The 15,796-nt window shown below is 50.2% G+C and overlaps 1 protein-coding gene across 3 annotated transcripts in view; it reads left to right on the plus strand.

The window, feature by feature from the left end:
* Positions 1 to 15,796, plus strand: part of SHROOM2 (shroom family member 2) — a 135,925-nt gene that overhangs the window by 60,631 nt on the left and 59,498 nt on the right. For 2 of the 3 annotated variants that reach the window (XM_079910391.1, XM_079910392.1), the window contains exons 2-3: positions 782 to 933; positions 15,523 to 15,654. In XM_079910391.1, coding sequence (XP_079766517.1) covers positions 782 to 933; positions 15,523 to 15,654 — 284 coding nt within the window. The remainder of the gene's footprint in view (positions 1 to 781; positions 934 to 15,522; positions 15,655 to 15,796) is intronic. The other variant, XM_079910393.1, reaches the window with a different exon arrangement.

Raw genomic sequence — 15,796 nt, forward strand, 5'->3', positions numbered from 1 at the left:
AGATGTGGTCGGTCCCTACAGTGGAGCGTCCTTCAGCCATAAGAACGAGTGAAGCTGTGACGCAGGCTACGACATGGTGCACCTTGAAAACCTGAGTGAAGGAAGCCAGACACAGAAGGCCGCCTATTGTAGGATTTTGTTTATATGAAATATCCAGGATAGGCAAACCCTAGACGCAGAGAGCAGACGCATGGTTGCCAGGGGCTGGAAGCATCGGGAAGTGACCGCTGACAGGCATGGACGAGGTTTCTTCTGGGGTTAGGAAACCGTTCTAAAATGGGTGGTGGTGGTGACTGGACAACTCTGTGAATATACTAAGAAGCCACTCATTTATCTTTATATGGGTAAGTTGTGTGCTGTCTGAATTATATCTAAATACAGCTGTTACGGAAATAACTAGGTGCGGGATTAATCTATGAGAAATAACTAGTAAATAATAATTTAAAAAAAAATCTATCATGATTTTTTGGAGGAAGGAGATCCAGAAAGTGAATCGGTATTTCTGGCTCTGCTGTTTCTGGTGTGTTTCTGAGAGCTCGTGCGCTTTCCCGCCCCTCCGTGAATGGTACACCTTGCGGAGGCAGACCGGGTGAGGGATGCGTCCCTGGTCTCCCGCTGGGAATCAGGGCCCAGGTGGATCCCTTCACCCCTGGGTTGTCCTGAAGCCAGTCTGAGAAAACCTGTGGGTGGCATGTGTCACGGGCATGTTGTCTTCCTGGCCAAGTCCTGGGGACTTGTTTGCTTGTTCAAGAGGCTCACAGGGTACACTTCTGTGTTGCAGATCGAAGAAGGAAGCAAAGCGGCGGCAGTGGACAAGTTGTTGGCCGGAGATGAGATCGTTGGCATCAACGACATCAGTCTGTCGGGGTTTAGACAGGAAGCGATTTGCCTGGTGAAGGGGTCGCATAAGACCCTGAAGCTGGTGGTGAAAAGGTAAGACCTGGGCCTCGTGCCTTGTTTACAAACAGAGATGAGCGGGACCGTGAAACCTGGAGTCTATTGGCTGCGCCGTGTCACTGTGGCAATCGTGATTTGGACTTGAGTCGCGTGCGCGTGTGTGTGTACATGCATGTACACTTAGGAATCTATCTCTTGGCCAAGGATGAATCCAACATCAAAAATTTTAAACATTCTTTTTTTAAAATTAATTTTTATTGGAGTATAGTTGATTTACAGTGTTGTGTTAGTTTCTGCTATACAGCAAAATGAATCAGCTATACATATACAGATGTCCACTCTTTTTTAGATTCTATTCCCATGTAGGTCATTACAAAGTTGTTGTTGTTTTTCCAATAGTTATTTATCTTGGCTGCGCTGGGTCTTAGTTGTGGCACTGAGGGTCTTCATTGCAGCACGTGGCCTCTTTAGTTGCGGCATGTGGACTTGTAGTTGTGGCGTGCATTCAGGATCTAGTTCCCCAGCCAGAGATCGAACACAGGCCCCCTGCATTGGGAGCGTGCAGTCTTGCCCACTGGACCGCCAGGGAAGTCCCTACAAAGTATCGAGTAGAGTTCCCTGTGCTATACAGTAGGTTCTTAAAAGATTTCTTCTTTTATTACTGTTGACTGTTAATTTCGATGTAAGTGATTTTGAATACTTAAATCTTATTCTTGGCAACATGTCGGTGGTTTTCTGGCAGTGAGGAAACTGCTTATGCTCCAGATGATGAAATGTCATTGCCTGTGTTTTACACAAGGTGGCAGACTACCAGGTTTCGGGGTTTTATGCTAAAATGGGATGCATATAGACTTACAGGTCAGCTGGCAGGTGTTTCCAGTGCTGTGCTGAGGTCTGAGGGGAGCAAGTGCATATTCCAAGAAAGGAGATTGTGGATAGGAGTTGGGATGATTCAAAGGGGTCAGAAAGTGAAGTTGGGCACGGGATGCTTCTACACACGGGCACTAGAACGGTACTACGGGGCAGCATGGAGGTGTTTTGGGACTTTTTTTTTTTTTTGGCCACGCTGCACAGCTTGTGGGAATCTTAGTTCCCCAACCAGGGACCAGGAATCGAACCTGTGCCCCCTGAAGTGGAAGTGCTGAGTCTTAACCCCTGGACCGCCAGGGAATGCTGGTGACTGGTTTCAGATAGAAATAATTCTCGACCTTGTGTTCTACAGTTGGCTAATTCATAGTAAAGTGTTGACGTGCCCCTTTTAGCAGAATTAGTGCAGTCTTTCCAAGGTTGGCTGTAAATTTTATTTTACTTTTTAAAAATTTATTTATTTATTTATTGTTTATTTTTGGTTGCATTGGGTCTTTGTTGCTGTGTGCGGGCTTTCTGTAGTTGCGGCGAGCAGGGGCTACTCTTCGTTGAAGTGCATGTGCATCTCACTGTGGTGGCTTCTCTTGCTGCAGAGCACGGACCCTAGGCGTGCGGGCTTCAGTAGTTGTGGCACACAGGCTTCAGTTGCGGCTCGCGGACTCTAGAGCACAGGCTCAGTAGGTGTGGCGCACAGGCTTAGTTGCTCCGCGGCATGTGGGATCTTCCCGGACCAGGGCTCGAACCCGTGTCCCCTGCATTGGCAGGCGGATTCTTAACCACTGCGCCACCAGGGAAGCCTGGCTATATATTTTAAAAAGTAAATTGACTCAAGGCCTTCAGTTTTTAGTACAGACTTGAAGACATATCCCTGTGGACTTTTTATGTATTTATTTTGGGGGGACCAAAATCGCATCCAAGGAGGAGCTTCAGAAACGAAGAAGGAAGAAATTTCATCCTTTGCCACATTAATGTAGCAGCCTCATTTCTCAGTGGAATAGGCTGTCCTCCTTGTAAATCAGAAAACTGAAGTTTCAGAATGGCCATTTTGGAGACTTCTGGGGGAGCAGGGGACAGGACGGGTACCATCATGGTGTGTAATTTCTTTGAGGTCACCTTATTAAGCCTCCTAAGGCAGGACGTGTGACGTTCTCACAGGATTCCGTCAGACTTGGTGGAGCGCTGGTGATGGTGAGGGACACTTGACCCACACAGGGGAGACAGCGGTTATAAACCACCACCTGAAGTGTCTCCTTTGTGGGGCTGCCCGAGCCCCCAGAACACACAGACGGCTCGTTGGCTTACTGTCCATCTACCCCCACTGGGAAAACACTGGCTTCGTTGACGCGGTGAGCAGACCGTCTCGCCAGTTTGCGGCTCCTTATTGCAGTGCCCGACGCGCAAGGGCAAATGAAGGGCTTGGACTTACTGAATCGAATTGGTTTGAACTGCCCCGGGACGGGCATCATTGGAGGGCCTCATGGGGATGCTGACACTGAGGTGTTCATTCAGTAAAACCTGTCAGTGTGACATCGGCCAGCCCGGGGGAGGCAGCAGCGAATAAAAGCGAGCCAGTGACACATCCTGGGGGACGGAATCAGGATGCATGAATATTTTCACCGGTTGCATCTCACAAGGTAAAAATGAAATGTTGGTCTATGTCAGATCTTATTCTAGGGTCCAAAAAAAGAAAAAGCAGGTGTGTAATAAAGTTGGTTTAGTAACAACAGCTATAAAGAAGGGAATTTGCACCCCAGTAGGAAGTTGGATGAAAGACACTCATAGGCAGTTTCTAATATGAGAAATGCACATAGGAAACAAGTGTTTAAAAAGACGTTTAACTAGGGATCGACAAGTTTACTTACAAACCAGGTTTTGATTCTCCAGCTGGCCGAGATCTAATGGAATAGCAATGCCCGTTGGTGCTGAGATGTGGGGAAACAAGTGCTTATTTGATGTAATGCTGATGAGACTTTCTGGTAAGCGGTTTGGCAACATGTGTCAAAAGGCCTATTTTGGACTCAGAATTTCGTTTCTTGGATCCTAGATAGTCAGCAAAAGGAAATGACTGAAGTGAATTAGGGACCATCCGTACTGCCATTATAAATGGTGTGAGCCAGATGAACTTACCTACGAAACAGAAACAGACTCCCAGACACAGAGCACAGACTGGGGGTTGCCAAAGGCGGGTGGGGGGCGGAGGAGGGATGCATTGGGAGGTTGGGATTAGCAGATGCAAACTATTACATGTAGAATGGGTAAACAACAAGGTCCTACTGTAGAGCACAGGGAACTCTAGTCAGCAACCTGTGACAGACCGTAATGGAATAGAATATGAAAAAAATACATGTGTGTGTGTATAACTGAGTCTCTGCTGTACAGCAGAAATGAACACGTTATAAATCTATACGTCAATAAAAGTTTTTAAAAAGAATACAAGTGCTACTACAAAATTAAAAAATGGTGTCAGTGGGCTTCCCTGGTGGCACAGTGGTTAAGAATCTGCCTGCCAATGCAAGGGACACGGGTTCGAGCCCTGGTCCGGGAAGAATCCCACATGCTGCGCGGAGCAACTCAGCCCATGCACCACAGCTACTGAGCCTGCATGCTAGAGCCCGCAAACCACGATTACTGAAGCCTGCACGCCTAGAGCCCGTGCTTTGCAACGGGAGAGGCCACTGCAATGAGAAGCCCGCACACCGCAGAGGGGACTGAGAAAGCCCGTGTGCAGCGACGAAGACCCAACACAGCCAAAAATAAATAAATAAAATAAATTTATGGAAAAAAATGGTGTCAGTATTTCGTGACATGGAAAGATGCCCCTCAAAGTCCAGTTGAGTGGAACACATACAAGCAGTTATAGAACTGTATCGGCCCATGAAAAAAAGTTTTAATTTTGGTAAAATACACATAACAAAACTTACCATTTTATCCATTAAGTGCACAGTCTAAGTGTATTACTTCTCTGATGATAAAAATGGCGAGCTTGAAAAAAAAAATGGCGAGCTTGTTGCACTTTTTTTTTTTTTTTTTTTTTTGTGGTACGCGGGCCTATCACTGTTGTGGCCTCTCCCGTTGCGGAGCACAGGCTCCGGACGCGCAGGCTCAGCGGCCATGGCTCACGGGCCCAGCCGCTCCGCGTCATGTGGGATCTTCCCGGACCGGGGCACGAACCCGTGTCCCCTGCATCGGCAGGCGGACTCCCGACCACTGCGCCACCAGGGAAGCCCTCGTTGCACTTTGAAAGAGGAGAGGCCTTTGGGGTTCCGTGTGATGTGTTCACAGGACTCCGCAGGAGGTTTGGTCCCCAGGAAGCGGTCAGCTGTGCTCTGTTCTGGGCGGTGCCCCCAGGAGGCTCTGTTTATTGCTCTGTGATCAAGACAGGCAGGATCACCCTAAGGGGTGGGTGTTGGAATGCCGGCTACAGTTACTCCAAGAGTGACTTTTTATTCCGCATTTATGAGTACTCAGAGTAACCCATGGGCGTGGGACAACAGTCACTTTGGAACGGGAACTGGGTGGGATACATCAGCCTTTCTCCCAAGCCCTCTCATCTTCCCATTTTGCCGCTCCGGAGAGTGGCCGTGTCAGTACTAATCTCTTAGGTTTCCTTTTAGACACAGGTACCTCCTTATGTGTTACACGTGAAAATGGGGGTTGGTCCAGGGTGAGTGCTCTGAGTCGAGATTTCTCCTGACCCCGTGCGGCTCCACGGTCGGGATCCTCTGCTGTGTGTCTAGCAGGTCCTCTGTGTGCGGACATTTACGGTGCTTCCGGTGTACAGCAGACAGTGCTGCGGTGTGATGCTTTTGTACCCGAGACCCCATACATGTGCGTGTAGGCCGTCCTGATCCGTTCCTAGCGTGGGAGGTTTGGAGGCAGAAAGTACCGTGCATCGTGAAGTCTGTTTTTGTTGGCTTTGTGGATGTGATAGGTGACCGATGCTTTTACCGTTTAAATGGGCATTTCTGTCATTATGACCGAGGTTGGGCATCATTCCATGTGTTCAGAAGCTTTTTTTTTTTTTTTTTTGAATTCGAGGAACATAGTTAAGGATCTAAAAACCGGATGATGTGAATTCTGTTCGGAGTACACACCATGAGAACTGGGGGTAGAAGGAGAGAGAAGGCCTGGGGGCCCGGCCCGCTGGCCGTGGAGCTGACTGCGTATCCAACAGACTTGTGGGGAGACCGGTCAAACTTTGGCTGTGAAGGGTTGATGGGGGCCCTGGTGTAGAATCCCACTTTGTAATCCGCATACCCGGTTTCCCTTTAAGTGAGGGGTGTGCAGGATGACTATTTAGTTTAGATAGAGCTTAATAGTCTAACTAACACATATAACCCAATATAAAACCAAACCAAGCAGTTTGTCCAAATGTTTTTTTCTTTTCAAACACACTTTTAAAAACAAACTTAGGTGTTTTTAAATTTTTTAAAGGTAATTTTGGATTAAATTTTAATACTGTGTGTGGGTATTACTTTTGCCTATTAGAAAAGTCTGAAACGGTGGTTTTGCCTAGAAATGTGAATAAAATTCTACAAAATGGTTTATTAATACTAGGATCTGTTAATGTCATCTGGCACATGGTGAATTACGGTTGTAAGTACTGAAGATGCACATCATAAGGAGTTTTAAAACTCCATATGGGGCTTCCCTGGTGGCGCAGTGGTTGAGAGTCCGCCTGCCGATGCAGGGGATGCGGGTTCGTGCCCCGGTCCGGGAAGATCCCACATGCCGCGGAGCGGCTGGGCCCTTGAGCCATGGCCGCTGAGCCTGCGCGTCCGGAGCCTGTGCTCCGCGACGGGAGAGGCCACAGCGGTGAGAGGCCCGCGTACCGCAGAAAAAAAAAAAAAAGAAAAAAACTCCATACTAACTTACCATTTACCTTATTACAAAGGCACCAGTGAGTGCTTTTAACATGATTTCTCTTAAATCGGTGACGTTTTCTTCTCTATCTAAATCTCACCATTCTCGTGTTTCGTTATCCCTAGGCAACCACTAATCTGACTTGTATCTCAGAGATTAGTTAGCATTTTCTAACTAGTGTTATATGTAGAGCTACAAAATGGATCATGTACTCTTTTTATATATATATATATATATATATATATAAATTTATTTACTTTTGGCTGCGTTGGGTCTTCGTTGCTGCGCGTGGGCTTTCTCTAGTTGCGGCGAGCTGGGGCTACTCTTCGTCGCGGTGCGCGGGCTTCTCATTGTGGTGGCTTCTCATGTTGCGGAGCACGGGCTCTAGGCGCGTGGGCTTCAGTAGTTGTGGCGTGTGGGCTCAGTAGTTGTGGCTCGTGGGCTCTAGAGCGCAGGCTCAGTAGCTGTGGCGCACGGGCTTAGTTGCTCCACGGCATGTGGGATCTTCCCGGACCAGGACTCAAACCCGTGTCCCCTGCATTGGCAGGCGGATTCTTAACCACTGCGCCACCAGGGAAGCCCTAGATCACGTACTCCTTAAAAAAAAAAAAAAAGTGTTTAGTTTATGAAGGCACTCTGTAGTTAATTCAGACTGCGCCACCAGCACATCAATATCCAATGTTGCCCTACCTGCGGATCACCAAATGATAAATGAGCTGCCTGAACCCTCAACTACCTGCCCAGCCCAGGCACCTTAAGAAAGCGTGGCTTTTCTGATGAAGATTGAAAACAGCTTAGGGTCCTGAGGGTGAGAGTGGCCAGTGCAGGCTTGGTTTTTCTCGGAGGTTCTGGGAAGAGGCATGTACGCGCCTCGGTGTAAAACACATACCCGTGGTTTTATGAACAAAGTGGGCATCGTGGATCACATCCTGACGCCCTCCCGCTGGTGACAGCTGCTGGGTGTGCGTGTCTTGCTTCAGCCTGTGCGGCGAGCAGGGCACCCGGCGGCCAGGCGAGGGTGGTGGCGGGCTGACTTCACGAGGCGGTGGCGTCCGGTTTCACGGGGCATGGGCACCGCGTATCTTGTCATCGTTTAGAAGCCAGGACTGGCCGAGCGCGATGCCTTGGGAGACAAGGACCCAGATCACTGTCTCTCCCCAGCCACGTTTCTTTCCCAGACAGCTGAGAGCCAGCGCTTCCCTCCCAGAGCTGTGTCGGCTGGAAACAAAGCAGGGTAACAGGAAGCCCCACCGGGTGCACACATGTTCTCCTTTGAGATGTCCAGGTGGTATCCTGGCGTCTGCCCGGGAGTCAGTGGAACCGGGGCACCAGCAGGGGCAGCCTGGCCGTGCCTCCCGGGCACTCTGTCCTTCCCTCTTTGTTCGGCCAAGGAAGTGCTGCTTGCAGGAAAGTGTGGGAGGATGTGGTAACCTCTTCTTCTGTGTCTGTTTCTCTGTGTACTTGTCGCCTGCACTTTCTTCCCCCGTGTCGGCCCCTCCCTGGAGATCCTGATGGGCAGGTGTGGGATGGATCTCGGCGCTGGTATTTCCCTGAGGGCCACGGGCTAGTTTGCTGGGTGGCCGCAGTGCTCATACCACTGGCTTAAGCAAATGTGCTTGGAAAAGGTTAAGACCCGAAACTGGGTCACTCGAGGCCTTTTCCTGATTAACGCAGGCGTCGGTAAGCCCCTTGCTGTGGGAGACGTGCTGAAGTAGGGGACGCTTCTCGCCCGGTGCTGGGTTAAGGCTGTTGCCGTCCGATGCCGTAAAATGCTCACTGAAAGCTCTGTGTGCACAGCACTGGGATACCATCCACTGTCCTCCGTTCACAGGGAAGTTGGTACCATACGTTCAGCTCCTAAAACGTACATGGAATTTCAAACACCGTAGGGAACACGTCTCTTAACTGTCAGGCCGTGAATTCTATTGTATAGCTTGTAATGACTCTCTCCGTCTTCCTTCCAAATGTATGTGGTAATCTTAGTCTTGTCTACAGTGAACTTCGCCTGCCACTTCGTCGTTCGTGGCCCTCTTGAGCCGTCCGCTGCTGCGAGCAGTTTTTATGCCAGAGCCACGTTATGCATAGGGTTGACGTATGTTTCCTGCCTCTTTGCCGGAGGCCTTAAACCCTTCCGTGACTCTGCTTACGTCCGCCAAGCTTGCCTTCGGGAGGAGATTAACACCCAAGGATGGAGGTTCGCTGCAGGAGGCCGTAAGGGATGGCCACATGGGGTGGCGTGGCGACACATCTGAAGAAAGGAGGTGTCTGGTCAAGTGACGGCACCCACGCCTGCTAGGAGCAAGTTTCTTGCCCCGTGCATGGGTTTCTGGACGTCACTGAGTTGCAGTGAGTTCTACACCAAGCCAGTGTCGTGCTGGACTCCCCTCTGCTGCTGGCTCCTTGGAGCTGTCCTAGGGCAGGTGGCTCTGTGCGTGGCCCCAACATTGATGAGTGCAGGTGTTCCTGAAGCAGCAAGAGGAGAGGGATGGATGGGACGTCAGCAGGTTGTATCCCTCCTGCTTTTCCCTCCTCCCCCTTCCTCTCCTTTCTCCCCCCTCTCCCCCACCCCCAAGAGCTCTTCCTGGGGCAGAAACTGTGTGTTCCCACAGAGGGTGTCAGTCTTACTGGGGATGCTGGTGGGTGTTGCCTTTGGAGGGTGGTCTGAGATTGCTCGTTCAAATTTCAGGGGAAAAGTGTCTGTTTTGAGCATTTGCGGGATTTGTTCCTGTTTGTTCCTGTGCTTATTTTCTTCTTAAAACAGAGTAGACCCAGAGGTTTATCCTGGACAGACGCCGACTCGTTTGGGCTGTTTGCCATTCTTGTTTTTATGAAATAAAATCGGGGGGAAAAGCCACACAGAGCAGGACTGCTTTATTTGGGAAAAGGTTGCTTCTACTCAGATGCAGATTCAGCGTGTGGCGTAACCAGCTTAATCAGCTGAATCTCCAGGTGAGGTGTTTCAGATTCTAAGCCACGTAGAGAGTGGTAAACAGTTAGGATTTTGTTTTTCGTTAGGAGGCATGCGAGTGATGTCGATACAATTTAGTTTGGAAGCGCTGGTGGTTTCTAATATATGAAGGCAGGCAGAGAACGTTTCACGTACTTTTGTTTCTATACCCTGACGTATGAGACTCTTGCTCTGTTGCTAATCCTTAGGGCTGCTCGGACGTAGTTATGTTAATGGTTGCACATTTGAGTGTCTGGGGTGTCTTTACCGAAAAATCCATTCTGTTTAAAAGTAGCCAAGAAGCTGCATCGGTGCCTTTCTGAAAACTGGGGACATGCACTGTGACCTCGGGTGGTTTGGACAAAGCGTTTTTAGTACGGGTAGTGCTGGGTGAGACAGTCCCCTTCACCCCCCTTTGCAAAAGTTAATGGAAAAATAGCCAGGCCATTTGGGTCTGCTCCAGTTCTGCCTGCGTTCATTGTGTGACATTTCTACGCGGTCTTTCCTGCTCATGCACCTGGGGAACGCCAGAGGCCGAGACAGGCGTGCACTTGCCCTTGCTGGGAGACAGATAAGGGGTGCCCCGGCCTCGTGGGGCGGAACCCTGATGCTTTTATCCCGTGTGAATGCTGCTACACGGCCCTGGCATTGGTTTAAAATGCAGCTTTGATGTCTTGTATCAGTTTCAGCTATTTAGGTCATTTGGGAATTTTCCTCTTTACCTCTTTCGCCTCGTGTATAAAGGCAGGAGCGCCTGGACTCTTATCCCGGTTTATCAAGTGTGATGTCACCACCCACAGCATCGTGTTGTCAGATCAGTGCCCGGGAAAACAACTCCGCCATTCACAGAGTGGTCTGACCTCTGTTTTTATTCATTCACGTAATGTACGTTGGAAGCGCTCCAGCCAGGCGGCTGAAGTTGTACCCATAGGTCCTGCCCTCGGGGCGCTGGCAGCTGAGGGGGCGGATGGGCATGGACAGGAAAAGCTCTAACAAGTGGTGGCTCTGGCAGAAGGAGGGAGGGCTGGAGCAGAGCTCAGCAGTCAGGCTGTCCTTTGAAGGCTGAGCCAGCTTTGAGACACAGACGTGGACCTGAGTCAGTGATGCCGGGACCTCCTAAAGAGGCTGGCAGAGCGGATGGGGGAAGGGAGGAAGGGTATCTCGGGGCTAGAGCGGCGAGTCTCAGACCTGAGCTCGCCTCGGAATGACCTTGAGGGCTTGTGCAAACACAGCCGTCCCAGCGATGCCAGTGCCGCCTGGCCCGGGCTTCGCTCCGTGGCAGTTGGGAGCAGCTGAGGGCGGTGGGGTGAGGGCAGGAGCTGCCAGAGCTGAGTTGCAGGGAGACTGGTAGAAGGTAGAGGCAGCTCGGGAGAGGGAGAGGCCGGTCAGCATGTGTCCTCTAGAGGCTTGACCGGCGCAGGAAGGAAGCAGCAGCTCAGGGCAGGCTTCATTTTGTGTCTGTAGGGTGGTGCTTTTTATGTGTGTTTCACTTTTAAAGAATAAAAAGGCTGTTTGCAGTTCTCGCCCTCCTCCAGCCCAGTATCTCGAGGGCCTGTACCCTCTGTAGGCCGGTCCCTCGGGGCCTCTGCACACCCTCCCTCCCTAAGCTTCTGGGGGCTCCTTGCCCGGAACTCACCCCCATCACCCGCAGGACTCACTGGGAAGCATTTGAGGAACTTCCAGCCTTCCCTTTATCTGGAAGTCCCTCCCCACTGCCGCCCCCCTTGGCGCTCGCTTCTAAGATGCCCCAAGCATCACTGTTGGTTTCATTTTCCCCCGAGGATGTCGCCTGCAGCCAACACACCCTGTGGTGCCCCCTCACAGTGTCCCGCCAGGCCCTTCCCGTTGGCTTCTCAGCCTGCAGGCCTGGTACTGTCAGCCCCCCCCCCCCCGCCCCCCGCGCTCGTGGGGACCACATGCGGACTGCGTTTATTTTCTGAGGCAGCGCCTGTTGGCTGCACTTGGAAACGTTAGGAAAATAATCCGGCGTTCACGTGATTTTTTTTTTTTTTTTTGAGGGACTTCTGCTCTTTCTCTGAATGAGAAACATTTCATTGAAGCCCTTATTTTAATAATTTCTTTTTAAAAATGAATTTTCTGTATCTAGATCCATTCTTAACTTTCATTGGTATCCTAGCATTTTTTATATTTGAGATCTAAACCCCTTCCCTTCAAAAAAAAAAAAAAGACTACCTAGCATAAAAAATTATTTTTAGAAATTGAAGTAAATTTAGATTAATTTTGGTGTGCACCTTTTGGGAAAGGTTTCAGAGAAGCCTCATTAGGGCGAATAATTTGATTTGGAAGCCAGAAAACCCGGTGTATTTAATAGTCAGCAGCATTGCTTTTCAGTATTCATGTGGAAGGAATATTATGCCATATTAAAAATGACATTTTGGAAAAGTGACGGTGGCCTGGAGAGTCAATGCTCACCAAACCAGGCGGGCTGCAGAGAGAAAGGGCCCCGCCAAGTCTGCACGATGCTCTCAGCCGTCTGAAACGGGGAAAGAAATGCAGAGACGTTACCCACCGTTCATCTTCAGATGACGGGTTATCCTCCTTTATTGTCTTAATCGCATTTCAGTTTTTAAATGTTCCATGTTTTCTACAATATGCCCATTCTTTAAGCTTTCCGAGCAGCAGTGGCCATGTGAATGAAAAGGCTTTCTTCCCTGTACACTGGGGTGACCATGGTAGTGGCTGTTGGTCTCCCGTGGGCGTGACTTGGACGCAGCCCTGTTGCGTTTCCGGAGCTGGCAGGATTGTGCAGCTGCACGCGCAGGAGGGGTCGGCACCCGCACCCCGGCCGGGTCACGGCTGTTTCCTCCCTGGCATCGCTGACCACACTGCCTTGCACAGAAGCATGGCCTTGGATGTCTCTGGGCTGAGCCGTGCCGTCCTTCTTCCTCCCGGAAGGGGCGTCCTTGCTGGTCTCTCCAGCCGAGCTGGCTTGTGTCTGACTGCGTGGCCTGCGGAGGGGGCGTTCCTTTCACAGCTCTCCCTCTGTTCCTGTTTGATGTCTGTTGGAGGGGGGGGGGGGGGGCTGGTCCAGCTGTAGCAGACATAGCAGACGTCCCGCCCGCCAGGACAGGAAGGTTCGGGTGTGGTTCGCTGCATACCTGCTGTGTGTGCCTTTCCTTCCGACACGCGTGGCCCCCTGAGGGGGCAGGGCGGTTAACCCCTAACCAGGTACCACGTGGTCCGAGTTCTCCGAGGCCCTCACATCGGGGCACCTTGCCCACCTGTTTTGGCACAGCCTGTGGCCTGTGCACCCCTCACGGCCCCAGACTTCCAGGGACCCGGGTGGTTTAAAGCCACCTGGAGTGCGTATCTTGTGTGGGAAGAAACACCATCGTCTGTTGAAACGAGCGCCTTAAATCGGCCCCTGCCATTTCTGTTCCATCTGGGAACGCTAGGTGGCGCCAGAGCGTTCGGTCCTCGGAGCTTTCCTGCCCAGCGTGGTCACGGGCTTGTGATGGAGAGACCAGCGCTCAGCCACATGTCCTCCTTTCATCAGCCACATGTCCTCCTTTCATCAGCCACATGTCCTCCTTTCATCAGCAGAATCCAGTTTTAAACATCAGAGGGGCTGACAGAAACTGCCTGAACCTTTCTCGATTCCCAGATACGTTCACTGTGCTCTAGGAAAGTCTGAGGACCTGACGAGAGCCACATACGTAGGGAAATTTCAGTCTCCCCAGGAGCCATGATTCCTCACTTACAGCTTCTAGGTATCACCCTTTTCACTGTGTTTTCCTTTTTTTTCTTTAAAGCTCCAGTTAGTACCGTAACTGTTGACTATGTCTCCTCGAAGTAGAGGCATGTATCTGTGTACAGACATACCTTGCTGTGTTGTGCTTCACAGATACTGCGTGTTTTCTGTTTGTTTGTTTTACAAATGGAAGGTTGTAGCAACCCTGTGGCAAGCAAGTCTGTTGGCAGCATTTTTGCAACAGCACTGGCTCACTTTGTGTCTCACAGTTTGGTAATCCTCACAGTATTTCAGACTTTTCCACTATCATATTTGTTACGGTGATCAGTGATCTTTGATGTTACTAATATTATTACTAGGATAGATAATAGTGTTTCTCAGCAATAAAGTCTTTTAAAATTAAGGTATGTACGTTCTGTTTTTGTAGGCATGATGCTGTTGCACACTTGGTGGACTATAGTATAGTGTAAACATAGCTTTTATATGGACTGGGAAACCAAAAAGTTCACGTGACTAGCTTTATTACAATGTTCACTTTATTGTGGTGGTCTGGAACCCAACTCGAAACATCTCCAAGGTCTGCCTGTATTATCCTTTAAAATAAGAGGAGAAACATTTAGTCTTCTCAAAGAGCTCGACTTCTGCCCCAGTAAACCAGCTGGTTCCCCACTCATCCCAATTACAGAGTTGAAATATGTTACCACAAAGTGTAAGGCGTTTTCTTTTCCAAGCCTCTTTTTCCTTTGCCTGCAGTTTGTCTAGTTTGTTTCCTTCATTAATTACCCGTAAAGGAAGATGACAGACCTTACGGATATTATAGCACAGGAAAAGCCATCTGAAAATGAAATTCACGTGGCCAGAACCTTCCTTACGAGGATTTTGAGAAACTTTATGAGGTACAGTTTTGGTTTTACAATCCCTTTACTTCTGTGGTGTGATGAATTCGTCTGTTTTATGCTTTAGCTCGTGGGAAACTATCAAAGAGTCAACACATTCCACATTTTGCCACCCGTGTATTTTTCCTCGTTTCTGAGTCATCAGAAGGTTTATGTTATAAATGCTTTCTGGGTTTTCTTTAATATTCGTTGTTGCATAATATTCTTTAATGTTTTTGCCTGTTGGAAGAATGTTTGATCCCCATCAGGTACTTAGAGGCTCAGTTGAACCCTTTCTCCCATCTCGATTGGGCTGTACAAAGTGTCCCTGGTGAGGCTAGATCCGTCTTAAATTGCAGGAGGGGGCTTCCCTGGTGGCGCAGTGGTTGAGAGTCCGCCTGCCGATGCAGGGGACACGGGTTTGTGCCCCAGTCCGGGAAGATCCCACATGCCGCGGAGCGGCTGGGCCCGTGAGCCATGGCCGCTGAGCCTGTGCGTCCGGAGCCTGTGCTCCGCAATGGGAGAGGCCATAGCAGTGAGAGGCCCCCGTACCACAAAAAAAAAAAAAAAAAAAAATTGCGGGAGGAGGAGGGGCGAGCATGGGCCATGTGCTCCTGCAGCAGCTTTACCCGGGAGGCCCTGTGATGTTCCTACGTCGGCTGCAGGGATGTCCAACTGGACATGCTGTTTCATACCTGGGCAGGTGTGGTCAAAAACCTAATTAGCCACCCACGGATGGTGGGGGCGGTGGAGGCGGGCAGGGAAGGCTCCTGCCCCGTTCAGAAGCCCTGGCAGGAATGGACTGGAGCCTGTTGGTCTTAGGGCGTGGTGATTCCCATGACAGGAACCCTTAGATGACTTCGGACACTCTGGGAGGCTCAGAGGAATACATGTCCACCAGTCCCCGTTAACTGCAGGATAGCTGTGTTCACTTAGTGAAGTGAGTGAATAAATAAATGCAGTCAAAACTCCACGGGACCCAGCTCAAGCTTTTCTGCAGCCCAGTGCCTTCTCCTCAAACAGGCTAAGGGCCCGTGCAAAGTTGCACTGGCACCGGACAGACAGAAGATGCTGCTGTGTCTTGGGGGTGGGGCAGCGGGGGTCATGGGCAAGATTCATGTACTTACTTAGAATGAATTTGGAAGCCTAAGGGCTGGTTCACATTCTGGGGCCTGTGATTCTCGCCCGGGGATGTTCTCCGGTAACGAACCTGTACAAAGAGCGTTGGTGCCCAGATGCAGTGGGAAGCACCTGACAGCGATGCAGTAAATCACCCAGGAATCGTTTCTGCCTCCCACTCCTTTCTTCGCCTGAAGTTGTCCTTGCTGTGAAGTCCCTGAGCCATCTGCATCCTTTTTCAGGAGGACTGAGCTGAGCTGGAGGCCACACTCCTGGCACGTCACCAAGTTCTCCGACAGCCACCCCGAGACATCGGCATCTCCATTCCCCTCTACCAGCTCCTGCCCCTTGTGGCCAGGCCAGCACCACGCCAGGTAGGCACGCCTTTCCCGCCGGGATGGGAAGCTGGTTTCACTTTCTGCCACACTCATGACTTCCCTGCCTTGTCGTAATTGTGCATTTCTCATTTTATTTTAGTTTTTGTTGAGGTACAGTTAATGTACGATATTATTCATT

Source organism: Stenella coeruleoalba (genome assembly GCF_951394435.1).
Source record: "Stenella coeruleoalba genome assembly, chromosome: X".
Classification (NCBI taxonomy): domain Eukaryota; kingdom Metazoa; phylum Chordata; class Mammalia; order Artiodactyla; family Delphinidae; genus Stenella; species Stenella coeruleoalba.